At 42.7% G+C, this 27,032-nt stretch overlaps 1 protein-coding gene across 1 annotated transcript; it reads left to right on the top strand.

The window, feature by feature from the left end:
* Window positions 1-25,090, top strand: abhd18 (abhydrolase domain containing 18). Its single transcript, XM_063498545.1, has 14 exons — window positions 1-57; window positions 2,691-2,799; window positions 3,750-3,834; window positions 3,923-4,023; window positions 6,262-6,337; window positions 7,906-7,990; window positions 8,491-8,518; window positions 8,976-9,114; window positions 9,858-9,947; window positions 10,418-10,519; window positions 10,834-11,033; window positions 13,696-13,829; window positions 17,888-18,050; window positions 24,102-25,090. Exons 1-14 carry the CDS (start codon window positions 6-8, stop codon window positions 24,157-24,159), a joined length of 1,422 nt encoding a protein of 473 aa, XP_063354615.1. The 5' UTR covers window positions 1-5; the 3' UTR covers window positions 24,160-25,090.
* The last annotated feature ends 1,942 nt before the right edge of the window (window positions 25,091-27,032 follow it).

Below are 27,032 nucleotides of genomic sequence, written 5' to 3' on the forward strand. Positions count from 1 at the left end.
CTTGGATGGTCCGTCAGTGGCTGGGAGGAGGTGTTAACACGTACGGCGAAGCTGAAGGTGTGGGAAACCTTCCCAGATCATTGCTCCAACTTTGGTTCTGATGGTCCGGGGAACAGTCGCTTATTTTTATTTCATTTTTTTATCAATAATAATAATAATCTTACAGATTTTTTAAAAAATATTTATATCTTTAAAAAGTCATGTTTGATACTCCGAACTAAACACGCGTCTTTTAAAATTCAGTTTCTTCCGAAAATGTGGCGAATCTGAAACTTAAAACGTGGAGCTTGTTATGACAGGTTGTACCGTTAACAAACATCAGACAACGTGAAAACCGGTTAATCTGGAACACCGGAAGTTCCGACTGTTTTTTTTTCCTTTAAATTGCGACCAGTCCTCTCAGTAGCTTGACGAAGTCACTACATTTGCCTTCCTTAGCTCTCAGCTAGCCGTGCGAGCAAACCCACAGAGCTATACGTTCGGGTACAGACTGAGGTAGTGCTGTTGTTTCTATCTGTATCAAACACAGCCTGTCTGTGTTTGCATGGTCTGAAACTATCGCTAATGAATGACTAAGGCGAAGTTTGCTAACTTACAGCTAGCAGCAAGTTGAAAAGCGTGGGGGTGTCCGTCGTACAGCTGGTCTCTGTGTTATATTGTCAGCGTGTTGTTGTTGTTATTACAGTTATTACCGACAACGACCAGTGGAAGACAATATAGCGTTTTATGCTGTAACAAAGGTGATGGTTATGCATGTAAATGGAAATTACTAGTCACCATGTCATTGTACCGTACATAACTGACAGTTTTGTTCTGATTTGATTGAAGTCTAAAACTAAAGCCCCGTTGTGATCCGAGTATGTGGAGGAAGTATTTTCTCTGAAGGCTCACTGTTAGAAATGTGCACTAATCAAGCTTTAGGTCAAGTCAGCCGCCAGACCGCCCTGACGACCTCTGCTCATGTCAGTGTTGTCAAATCTCGCGAGAGGAGCTGGAGTTGAGAAGCTACATGAAATATATATATTTGTTTATGTTCTTATATCTGCTCAGTTTCAAATGGCAATACAACCAGCCGGGGGAAATATCACTTTATGAAGAGAAATGTGATACATTTCATCAGTGTAGTGTAATGGGAGATCTGCATCAATCTTCAGATTACTTGGCAGCTCTGTTCTGTCACATCTTAAATGTACTCTGTTGGACTGAGATCTGGGCCCTATTCCAGGAAGAAGGTAGCTAAAAACGAGTCTGTTAAGTGTGAGGTGATGGCTGACAGACTATGTGAACGTAACATGCTCGCTGGCAGATTTTCTTCCTGACTTATCCCTTCCTGCTGCACCTGAACCAGCTCTCTGACACTCTTTCCTCATTCATAAAGTCACTGCCAAAGTGCACAGTTTGCTATTTTGTTATATCTGGTTTGCTTTTTTTGTACTTAACATAACTGCTTTTACAATAATTCACTCATCAATATATATGGACAGAGACTTTTTCAGAATAAAATGTTTTGTCTAAATCTTTCTAACTCTGCCTCAGTAGATGATAATGCTTATGTCAGCTTGTCAGCCAGTTTTCCTGCGGTCATCATTCATGCTGTAATCAGTCACACTGATTGAGAAAAGGTCTGTCACATTAGGGAACTGGCACATGTTTGAGTGAAGACTAGGCTGAAGTTATTTTAAGACTTAAATGGGATGAAATGTGTTTCAGAGCGAGTTGTTAAATGCAGGATGCATGCTCAACTGTTTATATTGAATTTGTTCACAAGTTAACATTCAGCCATTAAATGCTGGCAGAGTCTGAACCTCAATGTATATTCCACTGAAAATATCCTAAATCAGTCACACACGGGCTTGTGTGTAAGTCTTGATTTTTCAAAAATTATTATTAACAATATAATAACCTGAATTAAAAGTTTTGAGCAGACATGGTTAGCTGTCTGTATATTCAAGGAGAAATTAAAATAGGAATAAAAAAACAGAATTAGGAGTGTTGGCAAAGCAGCTATATAAGTGGTGCTCAAGCAGCTGTTCAGCGTTCCAGTGTTATTAGACCAAACGTTCGATAATGGTCAGCTAATGGAGTTAACAACTTTTTCACCCTTTATCATCATGTTGGCCAAGTGGTTAGCAAACAGAAACTTGTCTATTACGATGCTAAATCACTAAAGCTCATTTACTTGCTAATGCTAGCTTTTTTCCATACCAAGCACTAGTCATAACTGATCTCAGGACAGTGAAAACAGACCCGTTGGCAGCTTGTCTCGCAGGTTGCTCTCCCATCAGTTTACTGTCATAGACCAGTGGTTTATCCATAATGTACATGCACAAACCACCAGAAAAACACTGCTGGCCTCTGAGCTTACTGAGCTCCAGCTGTTATCACTGTGAGAAAGACACGCTTTTAAAACAGATGCAAACTACTGTTTCCTGTGAGATTTGAAATTTCCTTTGTCTTCATTTATCCTTATTGTTACATTGGACATTCAAGCGCTTCCTGCCTTGCTTGTCCTGACAGAACACGACTGACTCAAAGGGAATCGGTGTTCGTAGAGCGACTCGTTTAACCTTTTTTGGGGGAGTTGTCAAACAAAGATGTATTAGCATCTGACATTTTTTGTTATTTTCTGTTCTTAACAATCCTACAGGAAGTAAGCACTTTCAGAATAAAGCATGTCCTTCTCTTTGTAGATGCCAGGGGCTGGTCCATGGGTGTGAGCCGACTGGATGTATTCTACCGAAGGCTGCTCCTCACCAAACTCTTTATTGGGGGATGGGGGAAGCCTGAAGACCTCAAGAGGTATGAAGCATCTTGTCATGGCCCTTTCACATAGGACGGGGCATGCACTGCGCTCTGAAACCCAGTGTTTTCTATACTTGCACCATACAGTAACGGTTTCCCGCCTGCGTTTAGCAAAGTGCAGCGCAAGTGTCCTGTCGGGGAGTACTACAGTTGTGCTAAATTCAACCACACAGTGAAGCCAACCACAGAAGAAAAGATGATTCTCTGTTTCTCTGCAGTACTGTAGCTGATGACCAGTTAACTGCTTTACAGACACACAGCTGCTCTTTCAACAATTTTGGAAATTAAAAGGAAGGATTGGCCTATGATTAGCTAAGAGAGCTGGGAGGAGTAATGGACAGTTTAATTACTACTACCTTAAAGGTTTGTACGTAGCCCATCAGTGGCATAGACTGGTCATATTTAAGACTCAAGCATTAATTAATGGTAGTACTTATTTGGGCAGCTTTGAAGGAATTAAATCTAATAGACTTGATGGTTTGGAGGAAGTGATAGTTGAAGTTAACTCTGGATCAATCAGTGTCAGTCTTATGTAAGGTAGCTGGGGTTGGTTTATTGTTCTTCAATCAGTGATGAACAGGAAGGGGTCTTAGCTTTTTTTTATAATTGTTGGTTTATCATTACTTTTATATTGTTCTAGGCTAAATGATCTTCTAAATTAGTGAGACCCCCCAAGAGGTCTTGGGGGGTGGATTAGGACCTACCTAATCACACGAGCCAAGGCGTGAAAACGGGTGTGGGTCACAATCAGCCAGGGTTTTGGGTGAGGTCATTGTGAAACCTAGCCCCACCCTATCATGTGATTTCCTAGAGCTAGAGCTAGTGGTGGTCAAGCTGCCTTCGCCCACACTTCATCAGGTGGTAACCTCCAGCTTACAGTGGAGCAGGTCGTGGCTGAGAATCAGCACGTCCTCAGCTGCAAACTGATGCGTCTGTTTGTTTTGTAGAATCTTTGAGTTTCGAAAGATAATTGGAGACAGAGAGAAGTGCAAGTCTCTGGTACCTAAGGACTATCCCGTTTATATAAACAAGGTACATCATTTATTTCCTCTCTTTTCCTTCTTGTGCTGTTTTGTTTTTGTTTTGTGTTATTAGTTATTATTTGTGTGTCTGTGTGCAGACAGAGGAGCTTGCTGACTGTCATGTCCAAGAGGGCTTCTTTATCTCTCCTCTGGAGCATTTGGTTCCTGGGATCCTGCCACAGGAGGCTATAAAGGCCAGGTACAAGATGTGATATTGTTTGCCACTGCAATGAAAGAGAGAAAGGAGACAGAGAATAGACAAGAGAATGGGTTGTTTCCGAGTTTGATGTGGTGCTTTGTCCAGAGGGCCAAATGGATGCTGGTTTAGGGTCTTACAAACGTACAGACGGGGTTTTTAAAATAAAGTTATTCAGTTATTGTTTTAAACTTGAAACATTCATTGAATACCTGTTTTTTTTTCAGAATATTTTCTGTTATAGCTACAGGAAAATAAGCTCAGAGAGCGGCAGACGCATGCAATGACCAGCTAGAGAAAGACGAGATAAAAACAGGAACAAGAAAATGACACAACACAATGTTCGGTTTAATTTCCCTTCTTTTCTCCAGCATTTTTTACCCTCAAACTTCTTGAACTCGTGATACATATACCCTCTGTCACTTCTAAGGTTTTGCATATCAGCACATGGTTAAAAACATCTTGTTCTTACCAATTTTTCAAATCAGGTAAATACAACCTCAGATGTGCAGAAATTACACCGTCATTATTTATTTAACAAAAATGAAGCTGAAGCTGAGTATCCGCTGACCCTGCTGTGTAATGTCACCCAGCCATCCACCTCATGGCTCCATTTTGTTATAATACCACTAACAGCTGACTGTGAAATCTATGGCAGCGACTCGTTACACAGGTGACATCCTGTCATGGTGCTTTGATGGAAATCACTAAGCTCCTGAGAGCGACCCATTCTTGTTTGTAGCAGCAGTAAATGGACTGGTTCTTATCTAGTGCTTATCTACTCCACCTGAGCACTTGAGGCGGTCTATAGGGGCGGGTTCCCAGACAGAGATTAAAGCTAGTCCTAGATTTAAACAGCCAATGCAGACTAACAGAAATCTGCTTCCTCAGTCACGGTATAAAACAGTGCCAGACTAAGCCTATTCCTGACTAAACTAAGCTTGTTTACTGGAGGAAGATCAGAGCTAGTCCAGGCATAAACTGAAGTTTAAATAAAACCTCCCAGCAGGCAGGTTTAACTTCAGATTTAATGTTGTTTGGTGAATAACATGGGTTACTTGGAGAATCTCAGAGATGATCAATGAATACTGTCTGCTAGAACAAATTGTTGACAGAAGTCATCCACTGAAGCTTTTTGATGACATCAGTTTTCGAGCTCGTTTTCGAATGCATAAAGTAAATGATGTGGAGATCACTTCATTTTGGAACCCAGTCTTTCACCCAGTAAGTCCAGTAAGTCTGCAGGTGCTCTTAACTTTATGTTTTTTGGCACCTTTCACAGAGAAGCTGGTTTCTGTTTATGGTTTATGGGAGCTCAGTGAACCAACAGTGTCATTCACAGAGTGCAGGACCATTTGTGGATTGAGAAGACAGTACATAAACTTCCCAGATGCTGAAACCTGAGTTAATTACAAGTTCTATGAATTTGGGAACTTTCCAGGAGTCATTGGCTGCATCAGTGGAACCACAAAATGTCGCTCCATCCCAGATGCTGAGGAATACAGGAATCCCAAGAACTGGTTTTCCATTAATGTCCAGGGTGTATGCACTCCCCAGTTACAGTTTTCAAATATTGTTTCATGTTTGAAAGGTGTCACTCATGATTCCTGGATTTTAACTCATCACTGTGTGCTCAGTTTGGAAGAGGAGATGATCATTATTGTTGCTTGGTGACAGTGGGTATGCTCAGAGTTTTTGTTTACACCACACTTGCACCGAATTACACCTGAGCAAAGGTGCTACAGCCATATGCACACTAGGAGTCTAGTGGAGCACGTTTGGAGGAGTCGTTTTCAGAATACACTTCGATTCACACCAAGAAGCTGCTGCATTGTCATTAATGCAACAGCTGTTCTTCATAACTGCCTGAACAGCAGAAGATGTACCTTCACTTCCAACAAACCACAGACACGGACTGACAGAGGAACGTTTGCATTGTGCTGCTTTAAGTAGCAACTTTTGACTAGCACTGGTGTTTTAAATGTTCTTAACTCCTATACAAACAATAAGAGTGTTTCTGCAATTTGGCTTAATTTCTATTGAATAAATAAAGATATAGTTTAATGTGTCATGTTCTGTTGTCCATCTGAGGTTGTATTTGCTGAATTTGGAGCTAGCCACATGAATTGTTAGGGCTGAAATGTAAGCTGTGTTTGTGTTGAAAATGTTTGAAGAGGATCTACTTATGCTGTGGGAATGCTCCCTGTAAACCTGCGGGTCTCATCGTTTGTGTTGTTTCAGGTTCCAGTTTATAGTTCCTAAGAGATGGCAGAAGAACAGACCAGTATGTATCCACTTAGCTGGGACTGGAGACCATGTAAGACTCTTACCATTATTTTAATATGAATGTGCTCCCAGGCATCCGCCACAGAACCTATACAACACTTATGAAACAAATACTTATAATACCAAACCAAAAAAATAAAACAATGTCCAAAGAGTTGTGCTGATGGATTTCTGTCTTTGCCACAGCAGCTTTTTCTTTATCAAGTAGAAAAACAGTTGTAGTTGTAACTTCTTTACACTGACAGAAGGGGAGTTTGACTGGTCCAGACCATTTAAGATCAAAGTGGGCCGTATGTGGCCCACGAGTGAGGTTGACACCCCTGGAGTAAAGGCCTGAGTACTGAAAATCTTGTTTCCCTTTGAAATAACAACGAGCAGTGTTCACTTCCCTCCCACAATCATGTAAAAACAAAGCACATGGATATAAAGAAAGTAGCTTTTTATCACCAAGTATATCGTCCATTATCAGGCTATAGGTCCCAAACACAGAGTGTAACCTGTAATGTTTAAATGTGCTCTGATGCTCAGCAGCTCTCAGAGTGCACTGACGTGAGCTCGTGATGATCAAATCACAACATTAATATTTTCTGCAGCAAGACCAACTCACATGTCTTTATTTGCAGCAGCACTGTTATATATTTTTGTGTTTTTTACAGTTTTCTATCCCGTGTGCTTTGATAATGTCACTAACTGGAGTAGACAGCGCTCACTGGATCCATTTTTGTGTAAACGAAGAGTCAATGAGGGGTCAAAACTCCCTTCATGTGAATGCACACAGAGGAAGGAAGCCTTGTGTCAGCTGACACAAAGAAACCCAGGTTATATCGTAGTGAATCCCTGTGGTTCTAAAATTAGGTGATCAAAACCTCACGTGGCATTTTATGATTGAGTGGGTGAAAAAACTATGTAGGTTTTAGCAGTTTGTTAGTCTGGAGCATTAAGGTGTCTATTAACACAATGCCAAGGAGGAAAGACCCAGCAGCCATCTGCCTCCACCGATTACAGTGAGCACAAAGGTGGAGGGGTGATGATCTGTGTCTGCATCGATACACAGACCCTGGGGACCATGCACTCCTCTATATACCACAACATTAACTGAAATGTGAGGCTGTGTGTCCAGCAGCTGAAGCCTGACCACAGCTGGGTCATGCAGCAGAACAATGATCCCATGCACAGAAGCAAATCTATAACAGACGAGCTGAAATGACCCGTCACAGTCCAGACCTCAAATCAACTGAAGAGCTCTGACTTATAAAGAAGAGTGTAGTATGTTTAGTGCTGTTGTTCATTTGAGGTCGTATTTACATCATTTTAGAAGCTGTTAGGGACCAGATGATTCCTCAAACCTAAAACCTGTACTGTGTTTTTGACGTTACTGCAAGAAATCCTCAAAAGTTGAACAGCAGACTTGGTTCAAGGTCCAGATTTACTGTGGAAGTAGAGAAACGCGTTAGACGAGAAGATTTAATATATAAATGGTGTCAAAGTCTGTGGTTAACACTGGAAACTGACCCCAACAATCTGTAGGATCCAGGAGATGTCACTGTGATGATGACCTTTGGAATGTCGTTTCTATCCTTGTGTTTCTATCACCTGTAGTTCTTCTGGCGCCGGCGGACCCTGATGGCTCGGCCCATGATCAAAGAGGCAGGAATGGCTTCATTACTGCTGGAGAACCCTTATTATATCCTTCTGTTGTCTTTAACAACAACATCGTTTGTTGTTAACTTTCTTTCAAAGTAACTCATGACAAACACTGTTTATATAAACTGTTCCATTTATTTGATTCTCTCTTTGTGACTGATTTCACAGTCAGAGCGGTTTCATGGAAACTCAGTCCCTCAGCGAGTACAAACCAATACGATGGGCTGGAAATACGTAATGATGAAACAAGCACATGACAAACATGCTGTGGAAAGTTTGAATTCTGTCCTGTAATAACTTGTTTGTAAACAGTGTGTGCACCACGAGCCACATTCACCTGTTCAGACATATATTCATACCGCACTTCTGTTACAGACACGTCCACACTTCAGTGGATGCATCGATTCATTATCCTGCCCAAGGACACTTGTAGATCAGAGGAGCTGGGAATCGATCCAGTGACCTGATTAGAAGACAGCTGTGTCATATTGTTGTTTTTATTTAATGTCTACTGCGAATGTTCCTTGACTGATGCTTCACATGGCTATCGAAAACCCAGAGACCAACTGTAAGTTGACTTGATCGATTAAAACCAGTTTGGTTGTTGGTTTGGAAAATTTAGTTGATTTAAAAAAAGTGATTTTTAACTTTGTGATACAACAAAGCCAAAGATTCTCATTTAGTTTCCATGTTTGCAACAAGAAGGAGAAAAGAGACAGAAACTTGAGAAATGAAAAGTCTTCGATGTTTCCAAATCAGATTTATGGGCTTATTCAAACACTGGTTGGGTTTATTTACATTTGAGAAAGTTGGATTTAATATTTTAAATGCACCACTAAGGCTGTCGTTTTCAATATTCAGCATTGTTTGTTTATAAACGGTGATTCATTTGACAAAGCGAGACTTGTGTGAAACACACTGAGCTGTTGGATGTGGTTATAAAAACAGACTACACGGCTCGATTTTTCTCAAAGTTCAAATGAATGTATTGTAAATTGAATATAGATATCATTTGAGTGTTGTAGACGATCCAGTCTAAAAAATGTGTCGGACCTGTTTGTGATGGGCGGGGCTTTGATCCTGGAATCAACAGTACTGCTTCGTTGGCTGGAGAGAGAAGGATACTGGCCCCTGGGAATGACTGGCATCTCTATGGGAGGATATGTAAGTCAAAGAAACATTTTGCTTATTCAATAAACAGTTAATGTTGTCAAACAACATTTTACCACTAAATGTTTAGTTATCGATCTTGTTATACGACAGAGCAGCATCTTATTCCAACTTTGTTTTATTGATTTCAACCACGACATACAAAGTTAGCAACAGCAAAGTCGAGCTTGATTGTATGTCCATTATACCCTCCAACCCCCCCCAACCCCCATCCCGAATTCTCCCCCTGCCAGGTCCACACTAGACAAGACACTGCAGAGATCCAGTCTCTGCGCAAAAGGAAAATAAAAATTATCTCAAGACCCATACACATAACAAGCATAACAAAAAAGGACCAAACAAAACAAAAGGAAAAAAATAAATAGATAAATAAATAAAGTAAAAATAAGATAAAATAAAAAAACCCAAACTTTATAATGTAGCCTCGCTCAGTTCACTTCAGTCTCAGGAAGTAAAGTAATGGTGTCCACCAGTAAGAGAAATGATTTCCAGGTTTTGTTACATTTCCTAATAGAACCTTTGAGAGAATCTAAGTTTTTCTAACTTTAAGTTAAAGAGTACATCCCTCACCCAATGGTCATGAGTTGGGGGGTGGGGAAGCTTCCACTTCAACAGAATAAGCCTCCGAGTTAGTAAAGTGGGACAGAGCAGCATCTTGGTTTCATTTGGGGAAAGAAACTTGCAAGCCCAATGTTATCTCTCTCTAAAGTGTGTCACTTGTGTGTCTTTGTGTCCAGATGGCGTCCCTGGCAGTGACCAACTGGCCCAAACCCATCCCTCTGATTCCCTGTTTGTCCTGGTCCACAGCCTCCAGTGTGTTCACCACGGTAAGGAGCAGTTCTACCTGCTGTACATCTATAAGGACACATTCACTTATTATTCATATCATACTGTTTCTGCTATGCAAAGCTGATGTTACTGATCCAATACTAGTGTTAAATTCATGGTTCAGAGTCTGAATGCAGCTGAAACTGGGAGTCAAATTTTTTCAATTTATCAAAATCAGATAAGACTGTATAATACTGAGTCTGGTTGATCTGACATTTATTGATCTTTCAAGAGTTTATTTGTGGTGAAGACTTTAAAGTTGTATGTTTATCTGCATTTTGATCATTTGTTGAGCAGGAGGAACAGTTAATGACTGAAATTGATTTTATTGTTTGAGAAATCTAAGAAAACACATGTCAGGTTTTATGTGAGAATGTTGATGAGTGGAAGACTGCAACAATGAAAAGGTGTGTGCGTGTGTGTGTGTGTGTGTGTGTGTGCGTGCGTGTGTGTGCGTGTGTGTGTGTAGGGTGTGCTGAGTAAAGCAGTGAACTGGACACAGCTGGAGAAGCAATACGCAATTAATTCGAGGTATGAAGAGGAGATCATCAAGCTGCTGGAGTACTGTGGGGTATGTGTTCCTGCAGTTTCACAGGAGTACAGACTATTACTCAGATTACTTTCACAACTGTATGAGTGAATATGAGTACAACTGATTGGAAAAAGTATCCGTGTATTCCTTTCATCGCTCCCTCTGCACACACTAATACGCTGGTAAAATGTTTTTTGCAAAGATTGAATTTTTCTTTATTTACTAAAATAAGAAGTTAAGTGTGAAACTGTGAAACTGTGCGCTTGTTGTTTTTTTGGTGTTTGGTCTTGTGTCATACGTGTAACACATACATGACTACACTACATCTTTTGGTGCGTGTCCACTTCTGGTAGGCTGATTCCTTTAAGATGGGTCCCAAACTTCTAACGAATGTGGAAGAGCATTTCCACGACCTGTCTAAAGACCACAAACTGTCAGTGACCCAGTACACCAGAGTGGACGGAGGAAGTGACTATGGTGGGGCCACAGACGGAGCAGAGCATCTGTTATCGCTGGGGAACAGTGTTGGCGCAAACTTTGAAACTCTGCCAACGTGAGTGTTCGATAACTAAACCTGCTGAATGTGTTGGAATTTTTGGAGTTATAACATTTGCATTTTGTCCAGTTATTAGTCGACATTGCTTCTTTTTCTTTTTTAAATGACTTATCCAGTTCAGTCACAGGAGGCTCCACGCTGACAGAGGGGGAGAGCCAGCATATATGCTGGGCAGCTCGCTGGCCTGTTTCTTGGCTAAGAAAGTGAGACGGACCATGAATCACAAAAAAAAAGGATGACATATTTTTCACTGCTTTGCAAGGACTTTGAATTGATTTGTTAAACCAGGGGAAGATGCTGTCTTTGACTCCAAACTGAGTGTGGTACCTTAGCTTTGCCTCTGTCCCGCACAGATGAGCGTGGCTTTGCATATTGTTTTCCTCAGTAATGTTTATATGAACTGAACTGCAGCCGAACAATTTGTACTTTTTTCAGTCTTTTACTCACATTTCTACACAGAGATTGGTAAACAATGACAGGTGTGTGTTTGTAGGACCAGACGTGTAAGACAATTTAGGAAACTCGTGTGTAATCACACATTAATGATGCATTGTAAGAGTACAGCTTTTTTCATGTATGTTTGGGCTTTTAAGACTTGCTACTGATTTGAAAGAACGATGCTGTCGAACATCTGGTTGAGCATCTGTTGCATGTTTCACAGTCACAAAGTATCAAGTCATTCCATTAATAAAAATAATCAAGGAGATGGCTCAAACAGTGCACAGTAATATGCAGTTTCCATCAGTACAAATCTTTATGGCTACGGTATCAACAAACATGGACGTCCAGTATCGTGCAAAAGTCTTGAGCCATTTCCATTTTCCTATTTTGCTAGGAAAATGTGAAAAAGGGGCAGAAGTGTGAAATGCATTAACTTAATAGTATACAGTGCACTATAGTATACAGTGCACTATAGTATACAGTGCACTATGATATACAGTGCACTATGATATACAATGCACTATGATATACAGTGCACTATGATATACAGTGCACTATGATATACAGTGCACTCTAGTATACAGTGCACTATAGTATACAGTGCACTATAGTATACAGTGCACTATGATATACAGTGCACTATAGTATACAGTGCACTATGATATACAGTGCACTATAGTATACAGTGCACTATAGTATACAGTGCACTATGATATACAGTGCACTCTAGTATACAGTGCACTATAGTATACAGTGCACTATAGTATACAGTGCACTCTAGTATACAGTGCACTATAGTATACAGTGCACTATGATATACAGTGCACTCTAGTATACAGTGCACTATAGTATACAGTGCACTATAGTATACAGTGCACTCTAGTATACAGTGCACTATAGTATACAGTGCACTCTAGTATACAGTGCACTATAGTATACAGTGCACTATGATATACAGTGCACTATAATATACAGTGCACTATGATATACAGTGCACTATGATATACAGTGCACTATGATATACAGTGCACTCTAGTATACAGTGCACTATAGTATACAGTGCACTATAGTATACAGTGCACTATGATATACAGTGCACTATGATATACAGTGCACTCTAGTATACAGTGCACTATAGTATACAGTGCACTATGATATACAGTGCACTATGATATACAGTGCACTATAATATACAGTGCACTATGATATACAGTGCACTATGATATACAGTGCACTATGATATACAGTGCACTCTAGTATACAGTGCACTATAGTATACAGTGCACTATGATATACAGTGCACTATGATATACAGTGCACTATAGTATACAGTGCACTATGATATACAGTGCACTATGATATACAGTGCACTATGATATACAGTGCACTATAGTATACAGTGCACTATGATATACAGTGCACTCTAGTATACAGTGCACTATGATATACAGTGCACTATAGTATACAGTGCACTATGATATACAGTGCACTCTAGTATACAGTGCACTATGATATACAGTGCACTATGATATACAGTGCACTATGATATACAGTGCACTATAGTATACAGTGCACTATAGTATACAGTGCACTATGATATACAGTGCACTATAGTATACAGTGCACTATGATATACAGTGCACTATGATATACAGTGCACTATAGTATACAGTGCACTATGATATACAGTGCACTATAGTATACAGTGCACTATGATATACAGTGCACTATGATATACAGTGCACTATAGTATACAGTGCACTATGATATACAGTGCACTATGATATACAGTGCACTATAGTATACAGTGCACTATGATATACAGTGCACTATGATATACAGTGCACTATAGTATACAGTGCACTATGATATACAGTGCACTATAGTATACAGTGCACTATGATATACAGTGCACTATGATATACAGTGCACTATAGTATACAGTGCACTATGATATACAGTGCACTATGATATACAGTGCACTATGATATACAGTGCACTATGATATACAGTGGGGAAAATAATAACTTGATCAAGTGTGACAAGCTTCTGCAGGCAGGTTCCACAGCCACAAACATTTGACCGAAGGATGCAATGAATTTGTGGAAGTGATATTGATAATGGAATCAGAATAAGCAAGTCTTATCCCTAGTGAGAATGTTTCATTATTAAGGGACATAAAACAGTTTTTACATGGTCATTTTTTCTGTCTCCTTAGAACTCTTAGTGGATATAACACACACGGGAGAAAGACTGATCCTGCCGAATGTTGTCGGCCATCTTTACACAAAGAATCTATAAGTTTCATGAAGGGAGTGATGGATGAGTGTACACACATGGCCAACTTCTCTGGTGAGTGCTGCAGTGAATGATTACACCTCTGCTTAAACAAGAGCAAGCGAAGAATCACAACACTTAATTAATCCCTGTGGTCAGAGTTGCTCCAAGACATGAAGAACAGTAGCTGGATAAACTGCGTTAAGTAATACAACATATTACAAAGTTACAAAATATATATACAAGTAGCTCAATTATACATATCCCAGTATATAACACAAATGTATATGGTTGTTGTCAGCAGCACATCACAGCCGTCAGAAATGGTTTTGACCAATAAGGTTGCAGGTGGCGTCGCTTATCCATCGGGGATCGTTAGAGTTGGCATGTGATGCGAGCGCTTGGTTGTTGGCGGTGATAATAAAGAGCTGATGCTGTGATAAAAGTGTTGGCTGCTGACGTTTGATGAATTGAAGGTCGCGTTACTGACAAAGTTGTGATGGTCATACTGGTTTGTTTGTTGCCATTAAAGTGTGGATACTGGAGCATGGCACAATGAGTGAGTGAATATAGTGAGTGAGTGAATGATAACCGTGCAAATGTTTGCAATATAAAAAATAAATAAAAAATGTAAACATTAATGTTTCAACTTTAAACTACTGCATAATATTTATGCATACAAATAACCAAACATCAAGGCAAGCTGTGTAGCCACAAAATGCACAATTGCATCAAACTGACATTGAGGTATGTCAACTAAAGTTGCTGCCTGAACAAAAATAAAATTAAACACTGAAAGTAGTACCTTTTATAAGAAATAAATAAAAACTAGTAGGCTCGAGTCCCATACAATCTCAAAATGGCTCAACAAAACATGGTTCCTGCAACCTTTCAAAGGTTTTTAGCCAAAAACACCAGCCTATTGACATGATCAGGCTTCAGGGATTCACGCAGGCAGTTGACAACATTTCCACCAGTGCTGAAGACCCTTTCTGATGAGGCACTTGTGGCTGGGATGCAAAGATATTTCTTTGCCAGGATGGAGAGTCGTGGGAAGAGGTTCTGTGATAGCTTCCACCACCCCAGTGGGTCTTCCTCTGTGTCCAGGGTCCCTGCCTGGAGGTAGGCCTGAAGCTCAAAAGCTATGGCCTGGTCCAGTTGAAGAGCATGTTCTGCACCTGGAGCTGTGCCGTGAGGGGCCTTAAAGAAGCTGCTTAGGCCCTTTTTCCTCTTCTTTTGGTTTGATGCACCATCATCAGCAACCTCCGTGTTACCAACGGGTGTCCCCATCACTGCAGCCTCCTTTAATGGGACAAACATAAAATGACAGCAACACAGAATGAGGAACCAGTTTTATCTGTCTCAGGTTTGGCATTCTAAAATACAATCCTTAAATAATTACTATAAATAATGATAGATAGATAGATAGATTCTTTATAAATACCATGATGGACTTCATTTCCATTGTCAGTCTGGCTTTTATTGTCTCTTGGCTGACCTCGCTTACATATCTCAGTTTGAACCTTGGGTCCAGGACAGTGGCCATGTCAAGCAACTCTTGTGTTGGTGAGTCACCATACTTTTCATTTAGGTACTCCAGTATTCTCCTCTTGATGCATTTTGAGAGGTCTGTGTCATCATCTTGCTCAGCCAAGATTGAGTTGTTAAATAGGTGGAGTGTTGGTTTTATAAAAGACACACTGACATATTTCTCTCCAGAAAGTGCATCAGTGAATTCAACCAAAGGTCCCAGGGTCTTGTTGATGGCCTCAAGGACATCAGTGTCCTGCCACGAGGGGATGAGGTGCCTGGTTCCTTTGTCTTGGGAGAGGACATGGGCAATGGCCTTCTGCTGCTCAAGGACTCTGGAAACCATGGCCTGCCTAGATCCCCATCTGGTTGGACATTCAGTCTTTAAGGAGTGGTCTGGCAGTTTGAGGTCTATCTGTGCCTTTTTCAGCTCTCTCTTTTTTTTCCAACTGAATGAAAAGGTGCTGACCACTTTTTTGCAGACCCCCACTGCACGCTCAATCCTGTGATCTTTCATGGCTCTTTCTATAAAAACATAAAAAATATAAACAAGCATTATCAGGATGATGATTGTCATTTCCTTGAGTGTGAATGAATAAGAAAAAGTGATGGTAGCTTATTTATGTGTTTGTATAATTCATAGAAAATGTGTATGACTGTGAGAATGAATAAAAGTATCTCTGAATTTAAATCGTTTTGTATATATTATATTCATTCGAAGCATTATGTTGTATACTTATTGAAAGAAAATCACATTATGCATCATATTCAGTAGGAATTAGGTCTACTCACCTATGGCCAAATGTAATCTGTGCCCAAAGCACTGGAGCCTCATCCAGCCATTCAGTTCTGCAGCCAGTATGAGAGTTTACTCTCCTCCAGATCCCACGTAGCCAGTGCTTGCTTCAGACCTGCAGCTATGTTCTGCCCTGTGTGGTCTTCTGGGAAAAATGATGTCTGGAGACATTTCGTTTTCATGTTGAAATCCATGTCAATGAAATGTACCGTGAGGCTCAAATACGGCTCCATGGTGCGGCTTGACCACAGGTCCGTTGTGGTGGCAAAATATTGGGCTGTAGCCACTTCCTTTGCGACACCATCATGACGCTCATCATATAAAGCGGGAATCGCCACTTGACTAAAATAGTGACGAGATGGCAAGTTATATCGTTTGTCCAAAGTGTTGATTAGTTTCTTAAAGCCGGGCTTGTTCACTGTGTTAATTGAGCAGTGGTCTTTGGCGAGGAAAACGTTACCGCGTTTGTTATCTCCTTGTGTCTCTGGGAGCTGGTGGGATATTTAGTCACGTTGTACAGGGTAGCGTGAATGGAAGTCTGTGAGGATGAAGCAGGTGTTGTTGAGAGTTTTTCTCTATGCTCCTTCATTGTTTGATCGTATGTCACTTTGTGAGCGGTCTTCAAATGATTGAATAAATTTGTAGTGTTGCCCTGTGGTGCAGCTACGACACCGTAGCAAAGTTTACACACTATATCGACTTGATCCACGTCTGACTCCGCGAACCCATAATGTTTCCACACAACTGAAGTAGTTTTACCTCGCTTTTCAACCAACGGCATTCTTTCTTTAGCAGCCATTATCCTCTCCTCTCCAAATAACGTCTGCTTAGCTTTCCGCGGGTACTCTTAATTGATGTGACGCGTGTTCGAAACGCAGAGAGGTGCGCTCGATTTGCCACCTCGCGAGAGTAAAGCACGAGGGAGGTGCTAATAATCGGCTCAGTCATTTTTAACGATCGTTGAAAGCCCAGATCGTAATCGAGATCGAAAATTCGATTAATTGAGCAGCCCTACAATGACACCACGAAGGCATTGGCTTGTAAAATTGAAACCATATTAGAAGGAATACCAGCCAAGTGTGAAAAGAATTAAGAGACTCGCACATCAACGAGCTCATGAAAAAGGATGAAAAACGATGTTCAACTCAGATTAGAGAAACTCAGCACCGTATTTTTCGGACCTGTAGAGCCTATGTTTAATCCGATTTTACATATGAAGTGGCAATTGTATGCTCATTGCTAAAATAGAGACTTGTCCCACCTGTGTCCTCGTTCCTTGGGCCATATGTAGACAGTTCCTTACGAGCTCTTTTGGCTGTCCTTTTATCTCTATTTACTTGGAACAGTACACAATCTCCAGCATGATTATTTTTACTTTTAATATTGTGTTCAAAGGATTTATTGAATGTTTGATACTGAAGAGGACCACCATCAAAAGGCATAGAAGATAAATTCTGCTGCTGAATGAACAACGCAGTGATTGTAATCATTCACCAGGATTATCATTGTGACGCTAGAACACTATGACGGAATCATTAGGGAAATAGGATGACCTTCGTCCTGGCTTATATAAGAAGGTGTGAGGTGAGAGGATGCATTCAGATTGCAAAGGTCATCATCGGCTCCTCCACCTGGCCTTTAATCAGACTGGAGAGGACCCAGCTGATCTTCAGTAATGTTTAACAGCTCACGGTTCCTGCTGTGTCTACCACCCTCTTCTGGCAGATAAAATTTGCATGTTTTTTGCACAAAAGTGAAAGAAATGTTGTGACTGTAGATGTCCCTGTGTTTTCCCTCTCTGCTGCAGTTCCTGTAGATACCAGTCTCATCATTGTCGTCCAGGCCAAAGAGGATGCATATGTGCCCCGAACAGGAGTCCTCAGTCTGCAGGAGATCTGGCCAGGCTGTGAAGTCAGATATCTGAAAGGAGGACACATCAGTGCATACCTATTTAAACAGAATATATTCAGGTAAAGTTATAGTGTTGAAAAGGATCAAAAAGGTATTTTTTGTTAAGTTTCTCATTTATGCCTAATTAAACTATCCATCCATCCATCCATCTTCATCCGCTTTATCCGGGGCCGGGTCCCGGGGGCAGCAGCCTAAGCAGAGAAGCCCAGACCTCCCTCTCCCCAACCACCTCCTCCAGCTTATCCGGGGGAACACTAAGGCGTTCCCAGGCCAGCCGAGAGATATAATCTCTCCAGCGTGTCCTGGGTCTGCCCCGGGGCCTCCTCTCGGTGGGACATGCCCGGAACACCTCACCCAGGAGGCGCCCAGGAGGCATCCTTGTCAGATGCCCGAACCACCTCAGCTGGCTCCTTTCAATGTGGAGGAGCAGCAGCTCTACTCTGAGCCCCTCCCGGATGGCTGAACTTCTCACCCTATCTCTAAAGGGAGAGGCCAGCCACCCTTCGGAGGAAGCTCATTTCCGACGCTTGTATCCCCGATCTTGTTCTTTTGGTCACTACCCACAGCTCGTGGCCATAGGTGAGGGTAGGGACGTAGATCGACCGGTAAATTGAGAGCTTCACTTTTACACTCAGCTCCCTCTTCACCACGACGGACCGGTGCAGCGTCTGCATCACTGCAGCCGCAGCACCAATCCGTCTGTCGATCTCCGGCTCCCTTCTCCCATCACTCGCGAACAAGACCCCGAGATACTTGAACTCCTCCACTTGGGGCAGGGACTCATCCCCGACCCGGAGTGGGCACTCCACCCTTTTCCGGCTGAGAACCATGGCCTCAGATTTGGAGGTGCTGATCCTCATTCCTGCTGCTTCACACTCGGCTGCGAACCGCTCCAGTGCGAGCTGGAGGCCATCACCCGATGAAGCCAACAGAACCACATCATCCACGATAAGCAGAGATGAGATTCTGAGGCCACTGAAGTGAAAGCCCTCCGCCACTTGGCTGCGCCTAGAAATCCTGTCCATTAAAATTATGAACAGAGTCTGTGACAAAGGGCAGCCCTGGCGGAGCCCATCACCCACCAGGAACGAGTCCGACTTATTGCCGGCAATGCGAACCAAGCTCTTGCAACGGTTGTATAGTGATCGAATGGCCCGTAACAATGGGCCAGACACCCCATACTCCCGCAGCACCTCCCACAGGACACCCCGAGGGACACAGTCGAATGCCTTCTCCAAGTCCACAAAACACATGTAGACTGGTTGGGCAAACTCCCATGCACCCTCAAGTATCCTTGAGAGGATAAAGAGCTGGTCCAGTGTTCCGCGACCAGGACGAAAAACGCATTGTTCCTCCTGTATCCGAGGTTCGACTAGCGGACGAACTCTCCTTTCCAGCACCCTGGCATAGACTTTCCCAGGGATCTCCAAAAGTTGATTCTGTTCATCTGGACGTTGCGTTTTGTGGGAGAAACGTTTCGTCACTCATCCAAGTGACTCTGAGTCTCTGAGACTGAAGAAGTCTCAGAGACTCAGAGTCACTTGCATTCTCAATCATCCAGGAAAGATTTACTTTCCTGGATGATTGAGAATGCATCAAGACTTTCCCAGGGAGGCTGAGGAGTGTGATCCCCCTGTAGTTGGAACGCACCCTCCGGTCCCCCTTCTTAAAGATGGGGACCACCACCCCGGTCTGCCAGTCCAGGGGTACTGCCCCTGATCTCCACGCGACATTGTAGAGGCGTGTCAACCAGGACAGTCCTACAACGTCCAGAGCCTTCAGGAACTCGGGGCGGACCTCATCAACACCAGGGGCTCTGCCACCAAGGAGTTGTTTAACTGCCTCAGTGACCTTGCCTCCGGAAATTGGCGGGTCATTCCCCTCATCCCCAGACTCTGCTTCCTCCTCGGAAGACGTGTCAGTGGGATTAAGGAGGTCCTCGAAGTATTCCTTTCACCGCCCGACAATTTTCTCAGTCGAAGTCAGCAGCGCTCCACCAGCACTATACACAGTGCAGGTAGAGCACCGCTTTCCCCTCCTGAGACGCCTGACGGTTTGCCAGAATCTCTTCGAGGCAGTCCGAAAGTCTTTTTCCATGGCCTCTCCGAACTCCTCCCACACCCGAGTCTTTGCTTCAGCCACTGCCCGAGCCGCATTCCGCTTGGCCTGTCGATACCTGTCAGCTGCCTCCGGAGTCCCACAGGCTAACCAAGCCCGATAGGACTCCTTCTTCAGCCTGGTGGCTCCCTTCACCTCTGGTGTCCACCATTTGGTTTGGGGATTACCACCACGGCAGGCACCAACCACCTTGCGGCCGCAGCTCAATGCAGCAGCTTCGGCAATGGAGACGCTGAACATGGTCTCCCTTGGAATGCTGTTGAAGCTCTGCCGGAGGTGTGCGTTGAAGATCTCGCGGACTGGGGCCTCTGCTAGGCGTTCCCAGCACACCCTCACTACACGTTTAGGTGCACCGGGTCTGTCCAGCGTCCTCCCCCGCCACCTGATCCAACTCACCACCAGGTGGTGATCAGTTGACAGCTCAGCCCCTCTCTTTACCCAAGTGTCCAGAACATATGGTCGCATGTCTGGTGATACGATTACAAAATCGATCATCGACCTGCGGCCTAGAGCGTCCTGGTGCCACGTGCACTTATGGACACTCTTATGTTCGAACAAGGTGTTCGTTATGGCCAAACTGTGATTTGCACAGAAGTCCAATAACAAAACACCGCTCCGGTTCAGATCAGGGAGGCCGTTCCTCCCAATCACGCCCCTCCAGGTCTCGCTGTCGTTACCCACGTGAGCATTGAAGTCTCCCAGCAGGACAACAGAGTCTCCAGGTGGAGCACCTTCTAGCACCCCACCCAGGGACTCTAAGAAGGCTGGGTACTCTGAACTGCCACTCGGCGCATAAGCGCAGATGACAGTCAGGACCCGTTCCCCGACCCTAAGGCGCAGGGAACAAACCCTCTCATCCACCGGGAAGAACCCCAACGTACCGGCAGGAAGCCGAGGGGATATTAGAATACCCACCCCAGCCCGCCGCCTCTCACCAGGGGCAACTCCAGACTGAGACAGAGTCCAGCCCCTCTCCAGGAGACTGGTTCCAGAGCCCAAGCCATGCGTAGAGGTGAGCCCGACTATATCTAGCCGGTACCTCTCAACCTCACGCACTAACTCAGGCTCCTTCCCCACCAGAGAGGTGACATTCCATGTCCCAATTGCCAGTCTTGGTAGCCGGGGATCAGTCCGCCAGGGCCTCCGCTCCTGGCCGCCGCCCGGCACACAATGCACCTGACCCCTATGGCGCTTCCTGTAAGTGGTGGGCCTGCAGGAGGATGGGCCCATGTCCCCTTTTCGGGCTGTGCCCGGCCGGGCCCCATGGACTAAGGCCCGGCCACCAGACGCTCGCCCTCGGGCACCCTCCCCGGGCCTGGCTCCAGGGCGGGGCCCCGGTAACCCTATCCCGGGCAGGGTAAACTGTTCCCTCGATGTTTTTCTCATAAGGGTCTTCTGAATCGCTCTTTGTCTGGTCCCTCACCCAGGACCAATTTGCCATGGGAGACCCTACCAGTATGGCGTTATTTTTGTGCCACTATTCTGAGCGCACGTAAAATAAATTTGAGTGCACGTAAAAAAGAGTTTGCAGGTGCAAGTGTTGCATTTTGAGGAGAAATGTATTTTGAGCGAAGAAAAGCTGAATTTGAGTGAACAAAATTCATTGCTGCGTGCAAAAAATGTATTTCAGTGTTTGCTATTATCCACACACACACACAATAGCAGCCCCTCTCGCTCAGTTTTTGCATTTGCGCTTGCTCGCAATGTGTTGCTTGCGCTCTCAACATTTCTGCCCGTGCGCGCTCAACTCTTTCTGTACACCGTTATATTTGTGCCACAAAACCAGCCAATCACAGACGTGGATGCAAAAAAATCTGATTGGCTGTTTTGGTCTCCAATCAGCTTGAAATGACGAAATGCAATGGTGCTGTGTAAACTTCAAATATCTGCTCGATTTATCAAGACATCACATATTTGCATAAGTGCTCTAACGTTTTCGGAGACGCCTGTTACCCACCAGCTGACCGCATAGCTGGACTGGCCATTGGGCATACCGGACATTTGCCCGGTGGGCCGATGGTGATTTTTCATTTTTATGTTTGTTTGTTTTTGTAAGGGTATAAACAATGAAAGATGGATTAGCCAATTGGTCATGATCAACTCTGGGCTGGACCAATTACAATACATCCGTATTGAGGGGAAAAGGAACGCATTTTGTCCCGTACTTCAGCTAGAATGAATAAGACACAAAGCTGAAGTTATTCTGTCTTTACGTTGCACGGCTGTCTCTTCTTCTCTCATTCTCCCCCCTCCCTCTCCTGTTGCTACTTCAATCATGAAACTGATCAATGATCAGCTGATCGTCTCTCTTGTTTGTTTATCGCCCACTTTGCGCCAGAAAGAGGAAACCAGCGGATGTCGCGCTAAACAACAGCAGCACGTTCAAGCTTGATCAGCTGTTGTTAGAATTTATTTAATATTACTTTCTAGGATCAGCTGATGTTTGCTGGAGCCACAGCTGTAGAAGCTGCTGGTCATGATACCGGTTTGGATATGTGGTGAGAGGGAAACATGGAGCTGATACAAATCATACATATATACCAACAAGACAGTGTACATCACTGTCACAACAGCGTTTGTTTTAGTTCAAAGGCTTTATGGTTTTTCCTATAATACCTGGTGGTGTAGTCGGTGATTTTTTGTCAGTTCAGCCTTATATATCATGTTTAACCTGAGTGACCACCCAGTCAGCTGGTGGGTAACAGGCGTCTCCGAAAACGTTAGAGCACTTGTGCAAATATGTGATGTCTTGATAAATCGAGCAGATATTAGAAGTTTACACAGCACCATTCTCACATGAAAATATCTTAAAAGTTTATTTTGTGACCCAGAAAGAGTAATATTTCAAACTCCGCCACTCTGTGTTCCTCCGCCACTGCCTCGTTTGAGTTTTGGATGAAATGGATTCTGGGATATTGCATTTCGTCATTTCGAGCTGATTGGAGACCAGAACAGCCAATCAGATTTTTTTTGTATCCAAGTCTGTGATTGGCTGGTTTTGTGGCACAAATATAACGGTGTACAGAAAGAGTTGAGCGCGCACGGGCAGAAATGTTGAGAGCGCAAGCAACACATTGCGAGCAAGCGCAAATGCAAAAACTGAGCGAGAGGGGCTGCTATTGTGTGTGTGTGTGGATAATAGCAAACACTGAAATACATTTTTTGCACGCAGCAATGAATTTTGTTCACTCAAATTCAGCTTTTCTTCGCTCAAAATACATTTCTCCTCAAAATGCAACACTTGCACCTGCAAACTCTTTTTTACGTGCACTCAAATTTATTTTACGTGCGCTCAGAATAGTGGCACAAAAATAATGCCATACTACCAGGGGGCAAAAACCCCCAGACAACATAGCCCCTGGGATCCCTGGGACACACAAACCCCTCCACCACGATAAGGTAGCGATTCCCGGAGAGGCTAATGAATTAATTAAACTATACTCACACAAAAATATGCTAAATCTGAGAATATTTCGCTGGCAATACACAATCCATATTTATGTCCTCTATTCTATAAGCTCTAGTTTTGAAACGTTGCTGTTTTATAGCAGAAAGTTGACATCAGTAACAATACAATGAGCGTTATGGACCAGAGTGTCATTCATTATGAATATGAATTTAGACTAGATGTCAATACCTGAATGATATCTCCACAGTATCAAATATGATGTAAAATTCAAAGAAAAATCTAGAACTTGTTCACAGGAGCCAAAGTTGTTTGTAGAAGTGTCACAGCCGCACATCTGGCTTCCAGTCTGGACTGCTGCATTTCCTGATTCAGGCGTGGTACATATAGACAGATAACTCTGGCTGTGGACGGTTTAACGTGTCTGAGAATACTCGTTAAACTGTGGCTGTTGTCTGGTTAATCTGATGTTTGAGATGATCCACTCTCACAGTATTTCACACATTTCATCATTTTTATGTATATGATTTTTTTTTTTCTGTCATGGACACCTTTGCTATGTTAACGTTACCTGTTTCATTTCCAGACAGGCCATATATGATGCCTTTGACAGATTCTGCGTGAAGTATCCCAACCTGCACTAGCCACTGGAGGCCAGACTGGACGTTTGCCTTCACGACTCTAAATGTGGCAGCTGAGATCTTTTCTTCTGAGGCACGACGTGTGACATTTACAGGGTAGCCTCAGAGAAGGTGGAGCTGAGCACGACTCTTCCTGTTTGTATAAGGGTGTGTGATCTAGGTGTGCAACAAACCTCACCGTGCATAACTGAAACTGTAGCAGTTTTAAAATGTTATGTGTTGGCTGTGAAAGAAACATCCAGGTCTCTAGTTTCAGTTTGATAACTGCTGGTAATCATTAATAGCACTGTGTGTTTTCCAGTTTTTATTGGTCCTGTATCACCAGGCTGCAAGTGTCCTGCTGTATTCCACTTCTCTTCCTTATCTGACACAACCTTGGATGTGATACACGAGCCCGAGCCATTCCATATGAAATCACAGAGAGGTTCCTCAGAATTGGCCAGTTTATTTTGGACTAACTTTAGCATATTTGATGAAAATTGTTACGATTGTACAGGTCCCTGAAATTCTTAGGAGTTGGTTGAAATCTGGCGCTTTTTTATTTTCTCGTAATTTTGATGCTCATGCTTAAATTTTCGATGATCACATGAACTTTTCTGGGCTGAAAGAAACATTGAGTACGAGATGTGGGATAAAACACTGGGGGAACGCCGGGGTCAGGCGGACGCACTCGATCGATTTTTCCCTGGAATGTTGTCCTGATGTCACATGAATAAAATTTAAAGGAGGCTGAAGTAAATGTTAAATTACAACAAAGATCAAGTATGATGGTAACCCAAAAAGAATGTAATAAAAGTTGAACAAATGTTGTGCCGCTTTGTTCTGTGTCCACTGTGACTGGTGGACTTTGAGGTTAACTGGCTTCACTGTGTTTGCTGTGCTGCTAACACACGTGTAAAATGGAAACAAATAAATCTCCTTTCTGACAGTTTCAGCACATTTCTTCTTCTCTTAGCTGCTCCTATCTATATATTTCAGCCTGTATTTTTGTAATAACTATAACAGTGTGGACAACAGCAGGACCCTATGATTGTCTGTTATTAATATTATTGAGTCCACCTCTGAACTCTGATGTGGGAAAAACGTAAGTTGGAAGAACATTGTTGTTCAATGTTTAACTACATGGAAATCAAAGTGCGTGCATTATGATAGAAATGGACAATGAACAGGACACTGACAGAACGCTCCTTAGAGGCACAGGCTGAAACTGAATGATGTCTCAGACCAATCTGAGCTATGGAAACAAAGATCGGGATCATTCACTTTGAAATCAGCAAATTTTTGGAACATTTCCTCTGATTTCAGTGTCCGAAAAAGGACTAAAAGTGGATGGCAGGACCATTTTAAAAATATATATAAAAGTATTTAAAGCAGCAATTTCACATTGTTATAATTATAAACATTTTCTATCATATAATTTTCCTACCATGTTGGAGCAGGAGGGTTGGTGACCCACCATCCTGTATTTGGACCTACTACGTCAGAGCATCTGCGTTAAAATAGTGATGTCACTATAATGAGTGACTTTGGGGAAGACCATTGAGTTTAGTGAAAAAAATGTTACTTCTAATCGTAATTATGAACTATGTGCAGATATTCTTGATGCCATTACAACTGCTGAAAAGTACAGGCAATGTTTAAATCGCCACACCTCACTGGAAGTGTTTTATTTGTATTGTGTTTTCTTTGAAGTGCTTCACACGTTAACTGTGTTGTGTTTCATACATGACTTCCGTTGTTTTGTTTCTTAGATTTCTAAATTCTACACTTGCAAAAATAAAATCCAAATTCACGAGCTGTGAAGCCTGGATCAGCATTAAAGGATTTGTTCAGCCTGCTCGAGCTGCTGATCTTTGCTTGGCAATAATAATCTTATGGTGGTCACTGATAACGTCCGATCGCTGTGTGTGCAGTTTCTTTTTCACAGGTCATCACTGGAGTGAATACTTGGAACACTCACAAATTGTCTCTACCTAAGTGCATGGATGGGTGTTTATGTGTATCATAGATTTCAGTTACAAACCACAGACTTGTTTATAATGAAGCAGCTTCTCTGGTTGAATCCTGTCATCCTCCTGAGATATCAGATTTCTCCAGAGAGCCGCTGTCTTACAGCCTCCGACTACCTACGTGGTCTCCGTTAGGTTCTAGCTGTCCATCCATCCCTTCATTTTTCTTCCACTAATCCGTGGGGGCAGAAGCGTAGACCCCAGCCCTCCATTCACCAACAATCTGCAAAAGCTGATCCCAGGAAACACAGAGACGTTCCCAGCATAGCTGAGAGACAGAATTTGTCCACTGTGATCTTAGTGATGTGCAGTGCTGCAGATTTTGGGATAGATGTGATACCAAGTAAATGTATGGCCAGTATTGCTGATAGCAATGCTGATACTTTTAATCGATAAAAGCAGCTTATGTAGGGGAGAGCAGTGTATCATAACTTATGACATGAATCATAAGTTTGCAACTTCTGCAGACATTTTTAATGACCACTAAATCACTGTGATTCTGCAATAATGAGTAAACACAATAAAAACACACCTGTGAGCTTTTCATTTTAAACTGGGTTTTTTGTAGACCTGAAAGGTACGTGTGCCTGTCCTCAAAGCACAATGTATGAAATGTGCCGATTGAGACATTTTTCATAATGGATGTATATTTTTTTTAATTTCAAACACACACAAATAGACGTTATTTTACACAGTTCACTGGGCTGCATACTGAACCTGGAGGATAGAAACAACACTCAACAGCACTCGATCCAATACAAGTGTTGTGTTGCTATTGATATTTGGTTCGATCTGCCCACTTCTACTAGATCCATCTACGGGGGTTCCTCCTTGCAGTATATGGTTGAAATGCCTCCTAGCTTCTAA

Source organism: Pelmatolapia mariae, linkage group LG2 (assembly GCF_036321145.2).
Source record: "Pelmatolapia mariae isolate MD_Pm_ZW linkage group LG2, Pm_UMD_F_2, whole genome shotgun sequence".
In the NCBI taxonomy this organism is placed as follows: domain Eukaryota; kingdom Metazoa; phylum Chordata; class Actinopteri; order Cichliformes; family Cichlidae; genus Pelmatolapia; species Pelmatolapia mariae.

What these genes read in the sequence shown, in the direction of transcription:
- abhd18 (XM_063498545.1), top strand. Translation starts at nt 6, where the DNA reads ATGGTCCGTCAGTGGCTGGGAGGAGGTGTTAACACGTACGGCGAAGCT. An exon ending in ACTGCTGGAGAACCCTTATT is followed by an intron (nt 7,991 to 8,490) that starts ATATCCTTCTGT and finishes CTGATGCTTCAC; the next exon opens with ATGGCTATCGAAAACCCAGA. An exon ending in GCATCTCTATGGGAGGATAT is followed by an intron (nt 9,115 to 9,857) that starts GTAAGTCAAAGA and finishes CTTTGTGTCCAG; the next exon opens with ATGGCGTCCCTGGCAGTGAC.